At 47.3% G+C, this 22,458-nt stretch overlaps 1 protein-coding gene across 6 annotated transcripts in view; it reads right to left on the reverse strand.

Annotated features, from left to right (window-relative positions):
* Rgs6 (regulator of G protein signaling 6) overlaps window positions 1–22,458 on the reverse strand; it is a 491,090-nt gene that overhangs the window by 10,323 nt on the left and 458,309 nt on the right. For 4 of the 6 annotated variants that reach the window (XM_070030921.1, XM_070030920.1, XM_070030918.1 and 1 more), the window contains 3 exons: window positions 20,401–20,490; window positions 17,432–17,485; window positions 2,970–3,036 (listed from right to left, as the gene is read on the reverse strand). In XM_070030921.1, the coding sequence (XP_069887022.1) occupies window positions 2,970–3,036; window positions 17,432–17,485; window positions 20,401–20,490 (211 nt within the window). The remainder of the gene's footprint in view (window positions 1–2,969; window positions 3,037–17,431; window positions 17,486–20,400; window positions 20,491–22,458) is intronic. The other 2 variants (XM_070030922.1, XM_070030923.1) reach the window with 2 other exon arrangements.

Here is a 22,458-nt window from a genome sequence, read left to right on the forward strand (position 1 = left end):
GAGGATCAAAGAAGAAATCATGGGATTTTTGGAAAACACCCATCATCATCTTTCTAATGGTATCCACCACCAGGTTTTGCCATGGGAACTGTGGAAATATGGAATTAACCCAGCACTCTTATTATTGGAAAACAAATTTCTAGAAAATGGCACTGGAACCCTTCTTCACAGGGTCAGATCTCTGCCTGTGATTTTATTTATTTATTTATTATGTCAGTCGTGAGGCCTGAACTCTGGGCACTGTCCCTCAGCTCTTCTGTTCAAGGCTAGCATTGAGCCACAGAGCTACTTCTGGATTTTTCTGCTTCTGTGGTGCTGAGAAATCAAACCCAGGGCCTCATGTATGTGAGGCAAGCACTTTACCATGGAGCCAACTTCCCAGCCCTCTACCAGTGATTTTTTTAACTTATTAAAATGGTTATTTTTGGAAGAGTGGAGTCACCAGCCATCTTATCTGGATTAATGTAGAAGGACCCACCCATCTCCTGATCATCCATAGCTTTTCTCCTGGAATTGCTTATCCTCCCCAACTAAGTAGCATCTGTATCTCATATACCTCCCTTTGCAACTATTCTCCTCTTCCGATTGTCCAGGCCTTGATGTTGCAGGCAGGGCGGGGAGGAGACTCGTCATCAGAGGACCACTGAGCGCTGGAGTGTACCAGCCACCAGCCATGGCGAACATTTGCAAAAATGTACAACATCCTTACTGGTCGGGCATTCTTTTAACCTCATCTAATGGGTGAGGGAACACACTCAGATCAGAGCTGAAAGTATCTTGTCTGAGGGCAGGCAGCTGATCAGTGGAACTAGTTGGCTTCTTGAGCTATGCACCTCCATTTCACATGACTGTGACTGTCAAGGCAAATGGAAACTCTTAGGGACTCCTCCACCCTCCATTCCACCCCCCCCCCCACTGCCCCAGTGTTCCAAGCAGTGAAGGGAGATTTTTCTCTTCTATCTGAAAAAGAACCTTCAGTCCTTGAAGCCATGTTAGGCAATTTCTGCCCTGCTCAGGGGCTTTCACCTTGTCCCTTTTGAGAATGCTATGACAAGGAAGGACCCTCTTCTGGATAACAAGCTTACCTATGCACTGTACTAGGGTTCTGGTGACTGTGGGCTGGGCTGGTGCATGCAGACGAACAGCCGTGGCGGCTGGACAGGCCAGATGAAACCACAATTCTGTGTGTGACCCTGTGTTACTAGTATCAATGCCTCGGCAGTCTCCTCCAGTGGCTGTCTCAGGGAGAATGGAAACAGGTGGGACGTTTGCCTTTCTCACGTGGACCAGAAAGAGTGGCTGTACTCCAGTGAGAACCCGCTTCGAGTGATTTGTAGATCAACGAATCGGGTCTGACAGGCTGGGGAAGTGCTCCCTGGGCTGGTGCTCCTGCCCTCCTCAGCCTCGTCTCTCAGGCTCACTGCAGACTCCAGAGCTTCTGCCTGGCTGGCGTTTCTAGTGAGAGGTGGAAGATCTTTCTCCATAGTCACCCTCCAGCTGTGCTAGGACAAATCTGGAAGTAGGCAGGGCTGCTGGGAGTGACGAGGACTGAACAGCTGAGCCCTACATTGGTGGCAGAATGCCCAGGCACAAGCTCCCGGCCTCTTTTCCAAGTTGTGCATTTCCATTTCCCCTGCTGCTCTGAATCCCCATACAGCAGAAATGCCCCTTTTCCTAATGGATCTCTGACTTCTACTCTCTTCCAATTGAACAATTCTGGTGCTCTTTCTGCACTTGGGGCTGGAACTTCTTGGTGGCCTCAGGAGTGGAGTATCTATGAAAGAGGATTCTGCTCACAAAGCCTCTTCCTAGCATGTCTGCTTGGGGCTCACACAATGCCTGCCTCTTGTTTCTTTTTCTTTCCCAAATATACTTGGGCATCTAAGCTCTGCTTTACTTCAAATTAGGCAAAAGCCACAAGACTCAAGGAAACAGGGATGTGACTATGTCGCTATTGGCAACAGCTCAATGTACTCCCCCGACTCCCCAGCTAGAAAGTTCAAGTAACCCTTGACTATGACTACATGGGGGTATGCAACTGAAGTTTAATGACTTAATATCATGGACAAAAATATCAAAAGATGAAGCCACTTGCTTGCTAGCAGAGGATTCTCCTGGGGAACCTCATTTCATCTCCCTAAGGGCACTTATCTCCTGCAAAAATGTGCCTTTGTTGGGGATCCTGATGAAGACAGCTGCCCAGGCAGAGGCTCGAAGGTATGGGCAGTTAACTTGTTGACCTGTTCACTGTCCATGTGCATCTAGATACATTGCAAGGAGGGCATTTTACTCCCTTTCTTTCCCTACCACCAGGAATGCAACTCCGCAGGTTACAGGTAACGAAGCAATGTTTTCAAGAGTTCCCTGGACAGAAATCTGGGTCGCTAGAATTCCCAGTCACAGAACACCTTCCTACTCCCCTGTTCCCTGGAGCCTTTTCACATGTTGTCAGATGCTTTGGGTTCCCATGGGACTGAGGATAGGTGTTTTCCCAGCTTCCTTCTCCCCTGGTGGTCTAGCGTGTAGAAATGTGAGACTTGGCAGGACTTGGCCCTGGGCCCATGGAGGAAGGGTTACGGAATCCTTAACAGGAAGAGGAAACCTAAGGATCCTGCTATTTGGATTTTAAAATGTCTTCAAAGGAAGTAGGTGTTTCTGACTCATTCTGCTACCTTAAGATGGCACTTGTGCATTGCCTCTAGGACAAGGGACTGATCTCAGACTCATTTCTGGACCTTGAAGCTCTTTGTTTCTTAAGAAGGAGAAAATAAATGGGATGCAAAAATGAGCAGAAAAAAACACAGGGACATGAAGAAATAGATGTTAGTGATCTTCCATGGGGCCAGAACAGGAGTCGTGGGCAGAGCCGAGGTTCTAGACAAGACCATCTCTGCTGGAGTTTGGAGCACCTTCTAATAATGCAGAAGGATCCCCAAGGTTAGAGAGTGTGCGGACGCCGGATCACTCACCCACTGCTGGAAGGAAGCCACCTCGGGGGTGAAATGCAGCGGCCATTCTGACTCTGCGCCAGCAGCACTAGGCAATTGTGTTTGGGGGAAGGGAAGTGAAGAATAACTTATCCAGCTGAAACCGTGAAGATCTGTGGCTTCAGAGGCGCCCCTGCCCAGAAAACACACACAGCTGCTGGGACATGCGATCCATGCACAGAGGCACATGCAGGTCTGCAGCGTAGGGTGACATTAGCACCGAGCACTGACCATCTGGGCGTGGAGCAGTCAGGCAGCATGTACACCTGTGCATATACACACCTGTGTGTATACACCCTTAGGTGCATGCTCATACAGCACACACTGACACAAGCCTCTCATGCAAGGTACACAAGCAGCCATGCACATGTCTGGCTATTACATTACATCAATTCCTACAATGCCAATCTGACAAGGACTGCAAACTTAAAGCATTTGCCTTAAAATATATACATCGAACTGAATTCTCCCCAGGAAAATAAAACAAAACAAAACAACACCATTTGCATCCGTGGAAATGACCTCACCACTTCTATCAGTGCTACAAGCAATAGAAGGCTATGCCCCAGGGGTCTGGTTTACGGTGAGATTTCAAAGCATCTTCTGCCACTTGCTGCCGGCACCTTCAACAACCTTGCTGTGTAATAAGTTGTTAAAAAATAGAAACCTCTATTTATCTGGCAGATGGAGCCACTGGACTTGGTGAGGTTGTACTGCTTAGGAAAGCTACAAAAGGCAGATACCCTAGAGGTGAGTGTTGCCAGGAATGAGGCTCCGTTATACAGACAGTTACACTTGGAGGACTGAGCTTCACCTTATCTCCTGGGTAGAACCATTCCTGGCCTGGTCCTTAGGGTCCTGAATCTCAGTTGGAGGCTAAATGCCAGGTTCTGGCAACATTTTAACTGTGGCTCTTCTGCTCCATCCAGACTGACAAGACCAAAAAACAGCTCCCACAGTTTCCTGGGAAGTAATTTAGAGGCTAGAAGTGATTGGTTGTCTAGCATAAGCTGACCTGCTGGGCGCCCATTATCTCTCTCTCTACCAGGAAAGCAGAGAAACCAGTTCTTAGAGTTAAATAGGACAGTAATAATAAGCTACCATGTGCTGTCCGTTGTAATAAATGTGCATGGCACATATTATCACAGAAGTTGTCCACTGACCTCCCTATCCCTGTCACATGTAAAACAAGTACAATGTCACTTACCTCACAGAATATTGTTGGAAATTAACTATGGTAATAAGCAGAGAGCTGAGCAAATAACATTATAATGATAAAATACTACTAGGAATTGAAGACAGTATGCTAATCAACTATTTATGTGTATGTATATATATATGTATATATATATATTCCTACTTAATCTTATCTCGCTCTTATGGATGAGAAACTGAGGATTAGAGGAGTTGCTTATGTCATACAAGTAAGTAGCAGAGTTTGAGTAGAAGCAAAGTCCATTTCAGGCCACACCTCGCATGATGCAGTACAACACAGTGAGCTCCCAAGCCATGACAGCTGTTGCCACCATACCCTTTGCTGTGGTGTCCTACATTTCATTATACCCCTATCAAGATGTGCTCTACCCATCAGGCATGTGAGGGGCTTGTGCCAGGTCTCTTGGGAATCTCACGGGAGCTACCTGCTTTGAACTAAGTTTACCTCTCCTACATTCCTATGTAGATCACTGTGAATGGTTAATGTGTCACAGCCAGATTTTTGACATTTCACTTTTGGTAGTTGGTGCAGCTCAACTACCAGCCAGCTCCTTTCTCTTTAGGAACATAAGCAGCAGGTGACTGGCTAGGAAGAATAGTCTAGGTGGCTCCAGGCAGGGCTGCCAGCCACAAAGGGGTTCTCAAAGACGTGCTCTGGCTAGAGCAAGGGGCCCCTCACTATGTGGTCCTGTCTGTAATCCCTGGGGTATGTGGACATGAAGAGAATCCTGACACCAAACCTGGATGAAGCTGCTGAAAGACAAGTCAGTGGTGGCTCGCTACCCACTACTCAATCCATACTCCCTCTCGGTGGGTCTTCTCATGATGTCCTAGGGACCTAAAGAATTATTTGAGAAAAGTATGACTGGATGCTAGAAAATAATGGGGCTTGAAGCTTTACTGGTACTAGGAAAGCCACGTCAATCTCCATCAAAGTATATAACCACCGGATTTTGATCATCCACATATGTTTATGGATGAGTCTTTTACATATTTAGAATTATGGGCGACCTGGAACTTTTCAGTATCATCTGGAACAAAATATTTTCCTAGAAGTCCTTCTGTAGGGCTGGGAATGTAGCTTAGTAGTAGAGTGCTTGCTTAGCATGCATGAAGCCCTGGGTTCAATTCCTTAGTACCACATAAGCAGAAAATGCCGGAGTGGCTCTGTGGCTCAAGTGGTAGATCGCTAGCCTTGAGCACAGAGAGGCTCAGGTACAGAGCCCAGGCCCTGAGTTAAAGCCTCAGTATTGGCAAAAAAAAAAAAATCTTGCTATAGAGTGCAAGTTTGAGTAGTATGTTGTATGGAATGTTCCCACTCTGTTTCTTCAATAGAATCTGCTGTGATATGAAGACCATGCTGTCTGTCCTTACTTGACGATTTGTTCCATTAAACAAGGGGTTCCATGCACTGTGATGTTGATGCAAGAGAAATGCCAGGGGCCTGGTGCAGAATGGTCTCCACCCATGTGATAAGTCCCCAGGTCTCCCCAACCTCAGAGCCAGGCTGACAGACCAACTGCACCTGACAAGTTTTTGCAGAAATGTTTGAGAGAACAGAGTAACCTTTGACTTTGCCTTACTAAAAATGTCTTACTAAAACTTTGCTGACTTTACTAGGATCACCATGTTTAATGAGAGGCCTCCACGAATTTAAAAGCCAGCGATGAAGAGAAGGGGAAAAAAAGCCATAAGCTGTAATCACCATAATTATACAATCCCATGATGAGTTGAAAGCAGCCCTGGTGAAGCCTAAGAGAGGAGGGAGTGTCATCTGTGATCAGGTTGGTTTTGAGGATGGCGGAACAGAATGTGACATGAAAGTTCTTCCTTCTCTTCCCTGGAGCTGGATCTAAGATGACTCCCCAAGGCAGGGCCCATGAGGAGGGAGCAGCAGAATGGGCAGCTCCTGTAGAGTTGGAAGACTCTGGGGGCATGTTCTGTTCCTGGCCTGGCAACATGCTGTCAGCTTGTCCACTTGGATTTTCTCTGTAAGTGGCACTGCTTTATTATCTTTCCTGCTTTCAACAAAGCATCTGTCTGAGTAGGAACTGTGGCAAGCCAGGCTTCCTCTAGCCTGAGGCCAGTTCATCCTATGTTCATGGACACCTGTGCCCTAGCAGGTGACTATGTCCTCTACTTGCTGACCTCTTTTTGAAGCATTCAGGGGAGACAGCAATGTTACTCAGGGCTTAGCTGCAACAGCAGTAAATAGTGACAGAGAGAGAGAGAGAGAGAGAGAGAGAGAGAGACAGAGAGACAGAGACAGAGACAGAGACAGAGAGACAGAGAGACAGAGAGAGACAGAGAGACAGAGAGAGACAGAGACAGAGAGACAGAGACAGAGAGAGACAGAGAGACAGAGAGACAGAACAGACAGAGACAGAGAGACAGACAGAGAGAGAGGGGCATAGGTGACATGTGAAGGGCAGTAATTCCATTTCTTGAGCGTTTCCCTTGCTTTGCTTCCAGTATGCCATTGTTAGGCTTTTTCTCCCTGAAGGCAGAGTCTAATGTAATTCTCTGTATCTCTCCCCCCTCCAGTCTTAGAAAAATCCCTTTATATGATCCATTCTCCTTTCCCACAACTTATTTATAAACCACTGAATGAAATACAGTAAAGGTCCACTTAAAACATTTAATACAGCATAGAACTCCGGTGAGAAGAGATTAGGGAATCCAGCTTCTACGTCTTAAGCCCTTGAGCTCATTGCTCCTTGAGGTTCCAGATTTTAACCCTGGATAGTGACTGCTGCCAGAATATTCTTCAGTAGAGTGACCTTTCCCAAACCTCCCATCCCTTTGCTCTAGCTTTGCCCTCTGGAGCAACCTAGAATTCCTTATCCTAAAAGACAAACGGAGATAGCGCTCATGATGACCATCAAGTCAGCTTGATCTTCATCTTTTCTAGTCTCTTCTGCTGTGGCCTCCGCAGGTCATTCCTCACTTCAGTTATTCTTTTCTAAATTTTCTCCAGACTTGTGAAAATCCTGGATAAGCTATGGGAGCTGAGAACCAAAACTCTACATGTAGCCTCTTAGCACGCAAAGCAATAAACACTCGTCTCTTCTTGAATCATTCTCACTTTGGTTATCATACTCTAAATTTGTCTCTTTGTCTACTTTTGTGCTAGCCATTGGGGCTTGAGCTCAGGGCCTTGAATTCTTTCTTGGATTTTTTCCCTCAAACTGGTGCTGTACCACTTGAGCCATATCTCTATTTTCAGGGTTTTTTTTTTTTTTGCTGGTTAATTGGAGTCTCTTGGATTTGTCTGACCTGGCTGACTTCGAACTGCAACCCTCAGATCCTCCTGAATAGACAGGGGCACACATATTAGCCAGCAGTGCTTAGCTAAAGAGGGAATCTCTTTAAGAAGGTGTTTGTTTACATTCTGCTTTTGTGGACATTATGCTCATAGTAAACCATAGCTCCTCAATTTTTTTTAAAACTGAACTGATAGATCAGGCTACAAACAACTATCCTGAAGTGTGAAATTTGTTTCAAATAAATACTTTCGATCTGGCTAATTTTTATCTAGCTGTTCTTGACCCACCATCTAGCTAAAAAGAGCTACTTTCTGCATAGAATTCCATTATCTACCAAATGAATGACATTTTCCAAAACCAATAGATGTAGTAATATGTTCGTACATTTGTATTGTCATTTAGGCCAGAGCCATGGCTGTGGGCCCTGTGTATCCATTAGATCACCTTTCTGATTGACATAGACTGGTTACTACCCTCTTTCTCACTAGCCACTATGAGTGCACTATGAGTGCACTTGCTTTGCTTATATACGGAGCAGGAATAGGTATTACTTTCAACCTTATCGTGCTAAAAATATTTTTAAGAACAAGGAGGGCTGGGAAGGTGGCTCAGTGATAGAGTACTTGCCTTGCATGCTCGAGGTCATGGGTTCGATTCCTCAGCACCACATAAGAACAAGGAATAGAGTTGTTAGGGTCACTTCCTATAGTAAGGAAGGCAAGAGGGTATGGAAAATTCCTCCCAATGAAGCCATCTCTGTTGGGATTTGATCATTTGAACTCTGCTGTTGCTGAGCTCCCTCTCCATTCCTCTCTCATTTTTTTTTTACCCATTAAGAAGCCACTGAGCAAATTCCCAAGGACCTTGTCTCTCTCTGGCTTTCTGGAAGCTATCACAACACAGGAAGTGCTACCGCTCCGAGCTCAGTGTCCCGTTGAGTCAATACACTGCAGAGCAGCATGGTTCAAATGGCCTGCCCTCCTTCCAGAGTGCTGGGCTTTCCTAAGACTCATTAGCTGCTTTAACAAAGGGAAGCATCCCAGGAAGTCATTTGTGGGCAACTCCATGAGAGTCTTTCTTTTTAGCCTTTCAGATCCTTTGACTTTGAGCTTTTTAATTTCTCTTTCAATTCTTCAGTTCAGACAATAGGCAGAGTTAGGTCTTTTTTCCTTGACCTTGACATTGGCAGTGTGGTCCCTTTCTCTAGGACCTGCTATTACAAAGCCTGCAAATACATGGTGGCATCTCCTTTTGTCGTTCTTTTGTCATGCCCCTGCTCCCCTGGCAGGTCTGGGGTGGGTTTTGTCGTCTGCAGAGACGGGCGTCCTGCGTGGTCGCCTTTCCTGCTGTTTCTCCTGCACTGGGTCCTCATTCACCTTCAACCTCTGCCATTTCCCTGGACAGATGGAAGGCCACGTGGTTCCTGTGTGGCTACAGGGGGACAGGTGCCAGAATCTGACTGCACAAGTGACAAAGAGCAGATTGAAATGCCACCACCCATCAGCCACTGTTAAAGGGAGAGTTCCTTCTAGAAGGGTGTGTTTCCTGAGAGGGGGTGGGGAGAAGGCAACACGATGGCACGAGGCTGCAGGTCACCTCCTGAAATAGATCTTCTCCTGGCACACCCACACAGCCTGCCCCCAGCCTTCCTCGCCAGGAGACTGCCAGGGGCAGGATCTGGATCTGAATCAGAGGCTGTAAACACACAGCTGTGCCTTTCTGCCTCAGAGGAATTTGATTTTCAGGTGACTGAGTGGCACATTGGGGTCTGGGAAAAGCAGGAATGGGTCTGAGTGGGGGGGTGGTGGTGAAGGGAGGCAGGGAGCCCCAGTAAGCCTCACTAGCCCTATGTGTCAAGAGGCAGAATCCTGGAGGAGTTTTCCCTATGAGTGGGCACTCAGTAGAGAGGGCAAGTTGGCTTGTTTCCTGCTATTAGGCTAAAACAGTAGCAGCTCCATACAGCTGGGGAAACTCCTTCCAAGAGGCATGGCAGGGGCTAGCATCATGGTTCCTTAAAATGACAACCAAACTCTGACCCTTTTGAAGAATAAAGATTTCTCCCCACCCCCTTCACCCACCCTGCCAGGGAGAATTTTTGTCATGATCTCTCAACATTCCATGTAGATTCTGTTGTTTCACATTTTATAGCTTGTTTCTAAAGAACAGACTTTTACATTTTCCTTTTCCAGCTATAAAGCACTCATAGGAAATTGGCTTCCCTATGGAGTCAGGGGGAAGAAAGAGAGAAAGAGAGAGAGAGAGAGAGAGAGAGAGACAGAGACAGAGACAGAGACAGAGACAGAGACAGAGACAGAGACAGAGAGACAGACAGACAGAGAGAGACAGACAGACAGAGACAGAGACAGAGACAGAGACACACAGAGAGAGACAGAGAGAGACAGAGATGGAGGAGACATCACATGCCCCCAGCCACCCCAGGATAGCACTGTCTCTAATCCCTATCTCCTCTTAGCCCTTATTTCCTTTCCCCATCCCTAGGACAGAAGCAGCAACAGGAACCCTCCCCAGGTTTCCTAGGGAGCAGGAAGTGTGGGAGCAGTGGCAGAACCACAGTGATGGCTTCCAAATGCTCACATTTCATTCCTTCCTGTGCGCACACAGCCCCAGATCCCACAGTACGAGGGTGATTCACTAGTGGCAGCAACACTGAGACCCCCAGCTGACCTTGACCATCCCCCTCCGGACACACACCACACTGGGCATCCAGATCAGAAGTGTGAGGACTGCAGAACTGGAAAGACTGGCAAGGTGCTGTCACTCCTCAAGATCTTTGTGACTCTTCTCTGCCCTCCAGCTACTCACGGTGCAGGAGAGCGCCCTGGACAACCGAGTGGGCCTGTCCTGCAAGGGAGGGAGGGCCCAGACTCTCAGTTCTCCTGCCAGCATCTGCCTTGGCTTTGTAAACATCCCCAACTCAATTCTTTCCATGGTTTATTTCCCAGCCTTTGAGGCTGGCAGCCACTTCTGAATCAGGTAGCTAATTGGGCAGGAAGGCAGCTCCCTCTAATTCTTAGGAATGACTCACATAACTCTTAAGTCCCAGGACAGAGAGAGGCACAGACATGCAGAACACCCCGGGCTGGAAGAGACTGGAGATTATCTAGTCCAAGTCATTATATTGGGGGGGGGGCAGAGAATCAGGTGTCAGAGAGGGCCAGCGTGTGCCTGAGAGTACACAGCTAGCAAGAAGTGGGAGCCAAGCCAGGCGCTGGTGGCTCACACCTGTAATCCTAGCTACTCAGGATGCTGAGAGCTGAGGATCACGGTTCAAAGCCAGCCCAGGCAGGAAAGTCCATGAGACTCTTATCTCCAATAACCCACCAGAAAACCAGAAGTGGCGTTGTGGCTCAAGTAGTAGAGAGCTAGCCTTAAGCTGAAGAGCTCAGGGACAGTGCCCAGGCTCAGAGTTCATGACTGACAAAAAAAAAAAAAAAAAAAAAAGAAGAAGAAGAGGGAGCCATTGTGAATGGGGGTGGGGGTGGGAGCTGCAGAGGCTGAGTGGTTCAGAGACTTTGGGATAGCATTTGGTGCACGAGAGAGGCAGGCCTTCCTCCTTCCCCGGAATATCACTATGGAAGACTACCTCCAGCTCTAGCCCAGCCTAGGGGTTCACTATAGCTGGATACATAGGAGAGGCTAATGTCTGTGACCTAGTGGTCTCAGTGGTGTTCAAAGTGTGTCTGCCATCAAGACTAACCCCATGTAAAACATTTTAACCAATGGTCCCTTGCTGGAGGCCTGAAAAGATTTTTGGGCCAAAATCCAAGCCCTCCAAGGCTCTGCTGAGTCTCAGTATTTGAAAACTCATTTCACTGGGGGTTCATGGCTGTTCCCTACAAAATGCTAAGGGGGTGGGGGTGGGGGAGCCAGCCCCTGGGAAAGGAGCTGCTATTTCTGGGTTCATTGCCCTGACAGACAACCCTCTGAAAAGCTTTAGCTTTCTACTTCCGGGCAGCACAGCCAGAGTTGTGGTCTCTTCCTGTAGAGCTGCTGCGGGGAGAGTGGGTGAACTGCTGACCTCTGGCTCTCAGCCTTTCCTTGGCTTTCTTAGAGGTGGGGAAGAAGTGGGTGGGGTGACAGCTGCTTCTCAGAGCTTCATCTCCATCTGACTTTCCCACTGCATTTCTTGGCAGGCAGGATGAAAAAGCCTGTGACAGAGATGCCACTGGTCATGTGCCAAGATGCCCTCAGCTTCCGGCCCTTGCTACTGCAGTTCTAAGAAGCCTCTTGGCAAAGCCAACCCTTCATGTTCTCTTAGCAGGTGGGTGGACACCTGGTCCTCATCGCTCCTCTCTTCTGTGGCCTCCTATGGTTGCCTAGGCAGCCGCAGTCCCTTTCCCCATCTTTGTAGCCCAGTGTTGGAGCTGTGGAGGTCTTAAGGAACAGCTGGTGCATCAACAGAGCATCCAGGCAAAGGTATCGAGGGAACTAAAAACTAGGGTCACTCAGGGCTGTCATTTCTTTTTCTTTTTTCCTAAGTGCCATCATGCTCTGAGGTTTCTTCCATGGAGCTGTGCACAAAGGACTTTTTCTGACTTCTCTCCAGCTGGGAGATCATACCAGATGGCTTTAGCCACCATCCAAAAAGGGAAAAATCACACCACTGCTGCTAAAGGGCTTTTGCTTCTGCTGCTATTCTTCCCAAGCATCCCTTTGGTCCACCTGGTCCAAGCCAGGCTCTGCCAGGGTCCCAGCCCTCAGCCTGTGGTCAACGCCATGGAACCCTGAATGAACACACACTTCAAAGAGAGACCAGAGTGGCAAGCCTTTCTGTTCCAGCCATCCTGTGCTCTCACTGTCATCTGACAACCACAAAACCAGGAAAATGGTGGAGACTGGTTGGTACTGATTGGCTAGGAATGGTCTGGATTTGAGAAGGATCCTCCCCTCTCTGGTCAGTAATGTCCAGGACTTCCTACCAAACACCCTGATGGAAGGTGACACAAAAACAACCACAAAATGACAAAGCCAGATGTTTCCTGCTGTGGATTTCATATTTTACAACCCACTATGAAAGGAAGCTTCCCAGTGAGCCAGGATTAAGGAACTATAGGCTCTGGTTTATGAAGTGATCCTGATCTGATTACAATTCTCATGATTGTAGCCGCCATATTGGTTATAACTTGTAACTACCCTCTTGCACTCCCAAGTGACCCTAGCATGCATTCCAAAACCCTATAGGATAAACAAAGTCATTAAGCTAGTCAGCCAAGCATTTCATGCTAGCCACTGATGTCTGGTCTGTTTCTTAACTGATGTTTGACATGTTAAGAGTGTTTGAGAAAGCCCAGGTCCATTCCAGTTAGCCACGTCTCACCTTTGTCTAGCTTAGCACGTAAGCCCTTTCTTCTCGCTTCCCTACCACCTAAGATATACTTCTGACTGTGTCTAATTGAGCTCAGTTCAATCTTGATTGTGTCTGCCTCTTCCTTTGTTCTCATAGCAATTTCTGTCTTTAAATGGCTGGCTCTCATATACCAAGATTTTCTCCGAACAAGCTCACTTAGCTTAAGGCTATGTCTGAAGGACCCCTGGAGAAACTGCTATGTGTTATGGTTCTTTCTGAAACTAGGGCTCCTTGGAAAATGGGCTATCATTTACAGTGGTACTGTATAGGCTGTTCACTGTATAAGGGCAGTAGAGGGTCAAGTAGAAGCTGAAATTTAGCCTAGTTTTGCTTGGGGTTCATAAGGCCAGGCCAAGAAGGAGACCTGTTGTTGTTGTTGTTGTTGTTTGCTTTTGCTTTGCTTTGTTTTGCTTTTGCCAGTCCTGGGGCTTGAACTCAGGGCTTGGGCGCTGTCCCTGAGCCTCTTCAGGCTATCAGAGCGCTACTTCCAGCTTATTCTGAATAATTTATTGGAGATAAGAGTCTCGTGGGCTTTCCTGCCCTGACTGGCTTTGAACAGTGGTCTTCAGATCTCAGCCTCCTGAATAGCTAAGATTATAGTTGTGAGCCACCAGCACTGGCTGCAACCTGTTTTACGTTTGTTTGTTTTTGTCTTGAATAAAAGTAGATTATGGGATAGGCACTGGTGATGCACACCTGTAGTCCTAACTACTCAGGAAGCTGAGATCTAAAGATCAAAGTTTCAAGCCAGCTCAGACAAGAAAGTCTGGGAGACTCTTATCTCCAATAAAATGCCAAAAAGATGAAAGTGGAGCTGTGGTTCAAGTGGTAGAATGCTAGCCTTGAGAGGGGAAAAAAAAAAAAACACTTGGGGCTGGGAAGGTGGCTCAGTGGTAGAGTGCTTGCCTTGCATCACAAGTGCCTGGGTTCGATTCCTTAGCACCACATAAGCAGAAAAAGACAAAAGTGGCACTGTGGCTCAAGTGGTAGAGCACTAGTCTTGAGCTGAAGAGCTGAGGGACAGCGCCCAGGCCCAGAGTTCAGGCCCCATGTCTGATAAAAAAAAAAATCAGGAACAGCACCCAGGACCTGAGTTCAAGCCCCAGGACCAGCACAGGCAAAAAAGTGCATTATGGGATCATTATGCCCAGCCATGGATTTTTTAAAAGTCATATTTGGTTCTGAAGCTCTGCATTTTCCATCAGATAAATAGGGTTTAAGGTGAGCTCTATGATTCATTGTGCCAAATGACATGGCACTTGGCATGTTTTCCTCATGTCCTTCAACTCCGCATCTTGTAGATACACTTTTCAAATTTGGGGAGGGGAAGGGAAAAACAAAGTGCTTAAATAAGGATACAGGTTGACCCATTGTAACAATGAGATGTACAAAACACTATGTTGAAAATGAACTGTTTACAACTTTGGCGGGGGAGGAGGGGATAGTTGTGGAGGTGGGAGGGAAGGAATGGTAGGGGGAAAACAAAGGAGGAGGTAACAATGCTCAATAGGAAAAGTACTCATTACCTTGCTCATGTAACTGTAAACCCTCTGCACAGCATTTTTACAATAAAAAACATACAAAAAAAGAAATTCTTACTAGAAGCTCTTACATCCTGTCTTTGCTGAGGAGGGCAGACCCTTTCCGCACACCAAGTGGCAAGGCTCCAGAAGCTTCCATGATATGAATAAACCACTCCTCAGGTTCATGTATACCTGTAGCCTTCAAAAGACAATCTTTCTATATTGTGACATGCCTTGAGACATAGGAAAAATGTTTGTCACCAAATCTTCCTCCTTTACTAGAAAGGAAGAGACACTGGTATGTTCTGGAGGGGATGGGGAGGGGAAATGCTTGATTCAATCATGACAAGACTCTAGCTGACTGAGCTATCCAGCTACCTGGATCAACATTGTTTTCCTGCTTTTGAGCTGTCTTCGCTCTCTGTTTTCTATCTTCAGTAAATAAGGGGGGGGGTGGTTCTTACACATCTTTTCCAGCATCATGGTTTGCAGTCGGTAGCAAATAAAACAGTTGGTCAATCTTCTTTCAGTGGATGCATGTCAAAATTCCAAGGCCCATTAGTTTTGTCTGTTTAGAATTCTGAGCTGATGATACCAAATTCTTGTGTTCCAACATTGAGTAGTCTGATAGCCAATATTATTCTACCATGAGCCATATTCCCGAACTTAGCCCTGCTAAGTAGCAGAGAATTCAGGAATGTAGTTTTTAAAGTTTGGGTCTCTTATATTAATGCCAAAAAACCTCAGGAGATTGGGGGTATTTTTCACCTTCAGCCCTCTGTGTGTGTGTGTGTGTGTGTGTGTGTGTGTGTGTGTGTGTGTGTGTGTGTGAGTGTGTGACACTTGGAGAGTTGTGGGTACCTTCTTGTTCTGCCTTGCTAACAGACCTTGGAGAACCACTGAACCAATAGCACTTCTGAGATGAAGGGACATTAATAAATTGCCCTTGCTGATCATTATTAAGCCCATTCTAGACTTTCCTGATATCTATTTCTCTTGAAAAGTAGCCTGAAAATGTCATCTTGTCCAAGTACTAGATTTATCCTCTCATATCCTCAGCCCACACAAAGTCAACCTGAAGAAACTCTCCCAGGCTGTCAGAGTTCTGCCTATCTGCACAGAAAAGCTCTGCTTTTCCTTCTCAGATTTCACCTCAGAGTACGAGTTCCTTCATAGTACATTCTTGGCTCAGCAAATCTCGAGAAACATCATCCATTCATAGCAGTTGGATCTCAAAATAGAGAAAGACTCCATAACTTTCTCCCATAGGTCTTGCCTCAAACAGCCTGTGGCATGTTCTTGGTGTAGGAAGTCGTATGGCTATGCCAAACCAGTCCTGAGGGCAGACCAGGGGCCTGCTGGCCTTGCATTTTGCATGTTCTAATTTCCAAGGAGGAAAGACTATGGAATGGGAAGACCTCCAAAGAGAAAGAATGAATACCCACATTCTAACTGCCATCTACTGGAGTTATTTATGGTTTTACATATAGCAAATGCAAAATAATATTTAAAGACAGGTAAAACACATCTAAGTATGATGGCTAAACGGCAAGATTACTTTTTGATCCAAGATGCTCAGAGTTTTTATATTTAAAGGATGAAATAAATCCACTAATGAGACAGTAGTCAAGGTTTACAAAGACTTCCTGTGCATTAGAGGTGGTAAAACAGCAAATTAGCACCACTAGGTTTCTACTCTTTGGCAAGAGGAAATGTAGCCAGTGCCATGTAGTCAGTTTTCTGTACCCGTTCCGAGTTCCTAGCTGCCATGTTGGTTCTCTGTGGTTTGAGGCTAGCAGGGTAGACAAGACCACAGAAACTCAGTGGCATTTTTTTTAACCAGTCCTGGGTGGGCTTGGGCACTGTCCCTGAGCTCCTTTTTGCTCAAGGGTAGCGCGCTACCACTGGAGCCACAGAACCACTTCTGGCTTTTTCTGCTGATTAATTGGAGATAAGAGTCTTACAGCCTTTCTTACCCAAGCTAGCTTCAAACCGCAATTCTCTGATCTCAGCCTCCTGAGTAGCTAGAACTATAGGCATGAGCCACCCGTGCCTGGCACAGTGGCTTATTTTCGACAAGTTAGTGAGTGAGCATTTGATAGAATGCTTTCTATGCACTAAGCCCTATGCTCAAATTTTGGAGAGCCCAACATGGGAAGGGAAAAGGGTATGTGTTATTCCCTAGATCAGGCTCTAGAATTTCCATGCGGGCCTCACGGGTTGTTACCCTGGGCTCCCTTCTTTCAGTCTGTGGGTCTCTACCTCTTGCATCTGCAGGAGGAGTGGGAGGAAGGGAAGCACACTTTCCTATAAGAGCCATGAACTGATAGCCTGTTTTTGCTCATTGTCAGAATCAGGAACTGGGGGCTGGGGAGCTTGACAAGGCCCTGCCCCTGGGGAGAACCCAGGACAGTGCCATGCCTGGGCTACTGCCCTCCTCTCCCGGTCACACTATGCAGATGAAGTCGACAGGGATCTAGCAGGGAGGCTGGAGCTCATGCAGAGGCCGCTAACACATACACCAGCTGGACCACACTGCCAGAACCCATGCAGCACGGCCGCACTCTGCATGCAGCCGAAGCTGCCCACACAGCAAACATCAGCTTTCGACCCACACCAGTGTGACTGTCAGAGTTCACAGAGGGAAATTTGGAGGGTTTTTTTTTTTTTTTGAGATGTAGTAATGGTTCGAAGCCAATTTGTTTCATGGTATGTTCGATGGCCTTCTCCCAGGCTGCTACAGAAGATGCACAAACCACACAGACTCAGAAGCAGTGGGGTCCTTCCTCCTCAAAAACCTTGAACAGAGATCACAGGCCCTGGCCTGAGGCTGGGTGGTCAGCTGTGCACCTTCTGCAGAGGGGAACACGTGCTCTTTTGCAAAATCCATCCTCAGAAGAGAAGCTGCAGACACTCGCAAAAGAAAAAGGGTGAGTTGAGGGGAAAGCATTGATTCCCTCCCACCCCAAAAGAAGACGACAATCAAAAAGAAAAAGACGGGGGTGGGGAATCCAAAAAAACAAAAACAAAACCAAAAAGAAATGTGGAGGGAAGAAAATTGACTGAACTTACCACACTGCGTGTGAACTTTTCTAGGGAAGTTCTACGACCTTGCTCACTTTCTGGCTTTAGGAGGAGGAGAAGGGGGAAAAAAGATAGGGAGAAAAAATACAGGAAAAAAAAAGTCTTCAGCTTACATGTGATTTCCAATCAGCAGCAGCAGCCACAACTAAAGACCAAAACACGAAAGCCAAATGGGGCGAAAAAGGAGAAAAGAAGAAGCAGCCAGAGCTGTTGGCAGAGCCAATGGGAGAGACAGAAATCAGGATCCTAGGAGAAATGGTGCCGCCTCCTTGGAGAGGGGGAGGGGGAAGGGACTGGGACTCATGCTAAAGGAGATGTATCCATAGCCTGGCCTTGCACAGGCCTCCAGCTCTGAGCTGTTTTGTTCCTTGCTTTCCTGGCTGTGCCTGGACACAGAAGCTGGAAGGGTTGTAGCCTGGAGGCCAGAGGCAGCCACATTAGACTGCAAGAGAACAGACTAGCTGGCAGGGCTAGTGGTATGCAGTGGGGGAAGGGATGCAGATGAGATGTGGGGAAGCAACCACTGGGGAGGGGAAGTCATCAGATACCTTGAGTCTGGGTCAGGACTCTGTTTCTCTCTCTCTTTTGCTCTCTGTCTCTCTCTACTACTGGGGCTTGAACTCAGGGCCTCAAGCTCTTCCTTAGTTTCCCCCCCCCCTTAAGGTTGGTACTCTACCACTTGAACCACAGCTCCATTTCCAGGTTTTGGTAGTTCACTGGAGATAGAGTCTCTCAGATTTGTCTGCCTGGCCTAGTTTTAAACAGAGATCCTTTGATCTCAGCCCCTGCGTAGCCAGGATTCCAGTGTGAGCCATCTGCATCTGGCTCATTTTCTCTCTTGAAAAGAGTTTGTTATCTTCAGTGACTTCCTATCTCTTTTCTTGTTCTGTGTCCTTAGAGCCAGAAGGATCTACTATGCCCATCCATGGCAGTGACAAAGGGTCTTGGGTCTCAGAAGAGGCCAACCTGTTGTGTGTTTTGTTAGAAAGTACTTTATTCCTGTCCAGGCACATGACACTCCCTCATGAGGACTGAGGCTCAGGAACCTCCCTGGGGAACTCCTGGGACAGGAACAAGAGAAGGCAAAAAGGCCTTGAATGTTCTCCCCAGCCCAGCTGCATTCTCACACCTGGGGTGTGCCTGATCATCTCCCCACATTTCCTACCTGGGAAAAGCAGAATTCCATCCCAGATAACCTGCTGGCTTGTCTTAGAGCCCTGGTCCAGGGTCCCTGGCCCGAGGCTGGGAAAATTCAGAGAACACACACTTGCACAGATACACACATGCCCCCAGCAGACAACTGAAACTGGGTAGCTGAGGAAGCTGCAGATGTGCAGGTGTGGGGGGTTGGCAAAGGCAGCCATCTGTCAGACAGAGTCGGAGGGCTTCCTTGGTAGCCGTGCCACCACCACTCAGCAAGCTGCTAGGAAGACAGGTAGGAGAATGCAGAAGGACAACACAACACCAACAACATGCCACCCCATTCTAGGGGTGGGCTTTCCTCTTGTACAAGGACTTAAAGAGCCTGGTTTCCTGGCCTGGGAACCATAGTAATATGGCAGTGCTCAGCTTTAATCCTATTGGTAGCCTGTGTGTGTGTGTGTGTGTGTGTGTGTGTGTGTGTGTGTGTGTGTGTGTGTGTGTGTGTGCGCGCGCGCACGCGCGTGTGTGTGTGTGTGTGTGTGTGTGTGTGTGTGTGTGTGTGTGTGTGAGATGTGCTCGTCAGGCTGATTCTAGGTCTGTCATGTTGTGCCTATTATTCTTGTCCCCTGGCCACTGAGTTGCAGCTCACAGAGGGTTTGTCTCCTCTGGCTGGCCCTGGCCCCCCTGAACTTCCCTGGATCCCATCTTCATTGGTGTTTCATTGTTCCAGAGTCCTGAAAACCCAGCTCACCCATCCCTTGAGAATCTGGTCCTTCACAGCAACTCTCCCTTCCTTTGGAATAGGAGAAGGGAAAAAATGGGGGAAGAATGGACCTGCAGGCTTGGCCTCCAAATCCACCAGGAGCTGCTCTTGGCAGACATGTGAGGCAGATGCGTCCTCTTCCCTGGCCGGGGCTATGAAGTGTTCTAGGACCTGGACTTGAATCACGTGGTGAGCCCACCCTAAAATCAGAAGACGCTCTAAGCCCACTGAGATGATGAGTTACAGATCACCCATGCCTGGAGATTCTTAGGACGAAATGGAGGGGGAACATAGGTTCTGTCATTGTCTTGGAAAAGAACTCCAGATGGCAAGGATATTGGTTTTCTACCCCAAGAACATCCCTTAATTTGAGGTCTGGGAGGATCAGAGGAATGAACTTCATTCATCACATTGCACAGCTTCCTGGACCCTCCAGACCCATGACTCTAAGGGCAGTAGGAGGCATGCCTTCATTCTTAGTGGGGGAGATAGGGTGCAATTTACCTATTGGTTGATAGAAAAGGGAAAAACTGTGGAGGTGGCTGAGGGTGAGAGAGGATGTGAGAAGGAGGGACCAATCCAGAGGTGACTTCAAATACTGATGATGGTCTCTTGGAAACCAACAAGGCTTTCTGCCCAATGAGGGACTGTCCTGATCTTCCTCATACTCCTCTCTAGGCAGGTGGGGGAGAGGAGTATGAGGAAGAGGCCACATTTGGCAGTGAAAAGCTCTCTCTGATGGAAGACTTTTCTGGGGTCAGTGTGAACCCAGCATCGTGTGCTGTGCTAATGTGGTTGTGATATTTGGTCACAGCTGCCTACCTGGTGGACAAACCATGCGGACAGAGGCAATGGGGACAGCCTGGTCCCTGGGGGAAAGCTAGGTGGTGACGATCCTGTTTCCTTCTGGAGAGGAACAGGTAAAGAAGGGGAAAAAAGAAAGGAGAAAAATAAAACCCAACGGATGATTTTTTCTCATTTCACACCAGCAGCAAGCAGCAGCGAGAATCAACAGAGCTAAGAAAGGCAAGCCTGCCCTTCCCAAAGATACCTTCTTCTTGGCCAGCAGCAGGTCCTGGTAAGCATTGGACCGAAGGAAGCGGGCGTAGCTGTCACTCTTCATCAGTTTGTAGATGTGCTCCTGGGGATGGAAGAAGGCAGTGAGACAGGAGAAAGAACTGTCAACCAAAGCCAAAGAAGACTGCCCAAGGACCTGAGTGTGTTCTATGAACTAGACTCAATGATCCATGAAGATCATGTCCTAAAGAAGCAGTAGTGGGGTCCAGGTACAATAAGGAGAAATAAACGATTGAGATACCCCAACAACTGGGAAGCATCTCAAGGTGAAAACATCCATCTCCAGGTCACTCACTGTATGACTGCATTTCTACTGTGTTTTTGAAAGATAGATGAGAGAAATGAGAGCAGATAGTAGTTACCAGGAAGAAGGTGGGGAGGAAGAGGAGGATGGGAGGAGGGAGGAGAGAAGGAGAAAGGAGAGGAGGAGGAAGGGGGGTTCAAAAGGCGACAGGAAGGTTCTTTGTGGTGATGGAAGGTTCTATATCTTGACACATCTTATGCATATGATAAAGTTCTAAGTATGTACACACATACATAAATACATGGAACTGGGAATACTGGGCTGCAGCCAGGCCAATGTCAGGCTGTGAAATACTGTATGATCGTTTTTCAATATGTTGCCGTAGCGTGTATTGGATAAATGATATAATTCTATATTCTTTCTTTCTTCTTTGTATTTTTTTAATGGTAGTGGGGTTTGAACTCAAGTCTTTGTTTTTGCGAAGCAGGTTCTCTATCACTGAAGCTTTGCCTCTAGCCCTTTTAGTTATTTTTTAGATAGGCTCTCCCATTTTTGTCTGAGCCAGTCTCAGTCTAGATCCTCCTACCTATGACTATGCCATAGCTGATATTACAGAGGCATACCACATATATCTGGCTAGTTGGTTGAGATAGGGTTCTGCTGGGGTTTTGCCTGAGCTGGCTTTGAACCATGATCCTTCCTGATCTCTACTTCCTGACTATTTGGGATTACAGACATATACCACCCTGCCTGGCCTTCTATATTATTTGTTATAACTGCATGTGAAATCTACAAATGTCTATAAATAAAAAGTTTAAAAATATCCCCACATGCAAGATGATCATCTTAGGGCTGCTATCTTGTCTTAGATGGGGGCTCTTAGTGACCAGATCTAAGGTCATGTGGGTAAATGCCAGACCTGAGGATGACATCCGGGAGAAGCAGGCAGGATGATACATGGTGTTGCCATGTGTCTTCTCTGGGGCTTCTAGAGGCATCTACAGTTTGGTCTTGGTGACAGACTTCACCCTTGACCTCCAGCACACCATCCCTTCCTAACATCAAGGGCAGGAAAACTTTGTCCCATGAAAAGTGAGAATTCTAGAAGCTCCTTTCTCCACTGCGGTAGAATTTACCTCAGCTGCACAGAAAAGTCTGACTGTCCCAAGAGAGGGGCTCGGAGGGAGGGGGGTTCACTTGGGAGTCAGCACCGCCTTAACTAACCCCAGTTCTATGGTCCTAACTGCTCGCTCCATGAAGCTGGGCAAAGGCTTCCATGCTCATTAGAGTTGGTCCATGGTTGAGAGGCAGGATCTGTGGTTGGGGGCCTCTTCCTGGGCTGCTCTACACAGAGCCAGGTCCTCAGCTGAGTGGAATATTTTCAAGATGTTTGTCCAATCAAGGCCAGTGCATGCCCAGGGAATGCAGAGACCTTTAACCAGCATCAAAGGAAGTTCAGAGCACAGCCTGACTGCCTATCAACTGAAGAACCCCCAAAGGAGACAAGGTATGTGTGCGCGCGCATACACACACACACACACACACACACACACACACACACACACACACACACACACACACACACACACACACACTGGAATACTGTTCAGCCTTAAAAGAGCAAACAATTCTGCCATTACCTGTGGCATGGATGAACCAACAGCCATAAGCCAGATGCAAAAAGACAAATAACGCATGCCTGCCTTTATGTATGGAAGCTCCAAGTATCAGCACATAGAAGCCCAGAGTAGAACGGTGGTGGAAGAGGCTGCTGGGGAAAAATGTGAG

This window comes from Dipodomys merriami, unplaced genomic scaffold (genome assembly GCF_024711535.1).
Source record: "Dipodomys merriami isolate MVZ:Mamm:240054 unplaced genomic scaffold, mDipMer1.0.p SCAF_1, whole genome shotgun sequence".
Taxonomy (NCBI): domain Eukaryota; kingdom Metazoa; phylum Chordata; class Mammalia; order Rodentia; family Heteromyidae; genus Dipodomys; species Dipodomys merriami.